Source organism: Borostomias antarcticus, assembly GCF_949987555.1.
Source record: "Borostomias antarcticus genome assembly, chromosome: 26".
NCBI lineage: Eukaryota > Metazoa > Chordata > Actinopteri > Stomiiformes > Stomiidae > Borostomias > Borostomias antarcticus.
In genome coordinates this window covers 7,188,117-7,190,616 of record NC_140259.1, presented here as the reverse complement: position 1 = coordinate 7,190,616, position 2,500 = coordinate 7,188,117, and the positions used below count along the sequence as shown (strand labels likewise).

The 2,500-nt window shown below is 43.1% G+C and overlaps 1 protein-coding gene across 1 annotated transcript in view; it reads right to left on the bottom strand.

Annotated features, from left to right (window-relative positions):
- The window catches only part of lrrc7 (leucine rich repeat containing 7), a gene marked incomplete at its 3' end in the record, with an annotated part of 58,469 nt that overhangs the window by 48,402 nt on the left and 7,567 nt on the right, over window positions 1–2,500 (bottom strand). Inside the window, exon 10 of the mRNA XM_084459153.1 lies at window positions 2,006–2,023. Within this exon, the coding sequence (XP_084315279.1) occupies window positions 2,006–2,023 (18 nt within the window). The remainder of the gene's footprint in view (window positions 1–2,005; window positions 2,024–2,500) is intronic.

Here is a 2,500-nt window from a genome sequence, read left to right as displayed (position 1 = left end):
AACATCTGTAACTACAGAATATACTAGTATGCTACTATACTACTACTATACTAACTTGACCATGTGACCAGGTAATGGGACCAAGGTTATAGTTAATGAAAACTAACGAAAAAGCAAAAACTAGGAGTGAAAAAACATTTTACTTAACTGAAATAAAAATAAAACTAGGCTTAAAAAAAAAGATAACTAACTTAAACTGTATTGTGTGTTTACAAAACTAATTAAAATACACTCAAATTATAGACAAAATGTCTTTAGTTTTAGTCTCTTTCATTTCATACATAAGCCTAGTATTTTGGGTGGATATGAAATCTATCCTCCAATTATTTTTAGCTGTGCCCCTGCGCAGGAGTAACCTGACGTGCGCCAGATGGTTTGTTTCACACGAAGTGAAACAACGTGAGCTCACAAGGTCAGGATAGTCTCAAGAGGCTAGCGCAAACTAAACTAACTAAAAGCTAAACTAAAACTAAGCATATAAAAAAAACTAGTAAACCCACTTTAAAAACAAATTTAAACTAAACTGAAGTTTAAAACAAAAACTTATAAGAACAAAAAAGGCTACTTCCAGGAGGGATGATGGTGATGTGTTTATAGACAAACTGAGAGAATGGATCACTCAAATGGCAAACACAACTTTGAATCGTATCATTTAGTATATATCGTAACTTACTATCAACTTTATATCATATAAATCATAAACTCTACATGACATCTAGAGAATGGATCACTCAAATGGCAAACACAACTTTGAATCGTATCATTTAGTATACATCGTAACTTACTATCAACTTTATATCATATAAATCATAAACTCTACATGACATCTAGATCTCTATAGCCACCATGTTTACTGAGAAAAACGCTGTCTCTCGCTGCTTCTGTCACTTCCTCTCTCTGTCTCTCTCTCTTTACCTCTGTCTCTACCTCTCTCTCTCTGTCTGTCTCTCTCTGTCTCTCCATCTACCTCCCTATCTCTTCATCTGTCTCTGCCCCTCCTCTCTCTCTATCTCTCTCTCTATCTCTCTTTCTCTCTCTCTCTCTGCCCATCTCTGTCTGCCTTTGTCTCTGTCGGTACCTGTCTCAATAAGTGTAGATATTCAGATAAATATAATATGTAAGAGGCTATGAAGGAGTCTCTCCTCCGTACAGTTAGCACAATAAAGTGTCCTACTGTACATGTTTGTTAAAGATGGAAAGAGGAGAGAGGAGGAGGGAGAAGAGGAGAGGAGGTGGTGGGGAGGACAGAAGGAGAAGCAGGTAGGAAGAGAGGAGGAGATGAGGAGGAGGAGAGGTGGTGGAAGGAGGGAGAAGAAAAAGGAGTGTGGACAAAGAGAGGAAGTGTGTGTGTGTGTGTGTGGGGGGGGGGGGGGTAGTAACCTGACGCGCCAGATGGTCTGCTTCGCATAGCCATCTGGGAACTCTCTGTTGGAAACTGTTTGGAAAAGGGCAGGCACTTTCAAAAAATACTTGGCAGGTGATTGGATGAACCGTCCGTCTATCACCATCTATCTAACTTCAACAGCTCCCCAAACACTCCATAGCTGTTTGCGTTTCGAATTACCCAGAACCAATGCTGATTGGCAAGATCGTTTTCTGATCTAGCACACACTTCGCTACAGTAGGAGGGGAGGACAGGACAGGGAGGAGAGCAGGAGAGGAGGAGGAGGAGAGGGGGAGAGGAGAAGGAGGAGGAGTGAGCAGTAGGAGAAGAGGACAGGTCAGTGTCTAGTGTGTTGCTAGCCGGGGGAGGTCAGAGAACCATCAGTGTTAACATTAAGCTACCATTAGTGTATCGTTAGTCCCAGGTGCCTAGCCAGCTGGCCTTCCAGAAAACTGTCCAGGGGAGCGCTGGTGTGGGTGTAGGTGCGTGTGTGTGTGTGTGTGTGTGCGTGCGCATATATGTGTGTGTGTGTACCAGACGTTTGTCTCAGTAAACACTCAGCGGCTTACGTGGGCAGAGTACAGAACAGAGGAGAGGAGGGATTGACCGCTGGCTACTTACCCGTGTTTGGCTCGTCCACTAAGAGCCCATTTTAGATGCATGTGTAATAAACATAACACACAAAACCAACCAATGACAAACCAAGAAGAAAGGCTACAGGAAACAGTATCACAGGCTTGGGGATGGGCGGGGCAATGGGCGGGGCCATGGGCATGATGAGGATGAGTGACAGGCGGGGGCGACACTCAGCTAGTCTACTGTGCTAGATGGCTAGTGTACTAGCCTAGTAAGACAGGGACACTAGTGTGTACTAGATGGCTAATATACTAGCCTAGTAAGACAGGAACACTGGTGTGTACTAGATGACTAGTGTACTAACCCAGTAAAGTAGGAATATTAGTGTGGAGTAGATTGCTAGTATACTAGCCCAGTAAAGTAGAAGCACTAATACTACATGGCTAGGGTACTAGTCCAATAAGGCAGCTAGTGTGTACTACATGGCTAGTGTATTAGCCCAGTAAAATAGGAAGATCAGTGACTACTAGATGGCTAGTG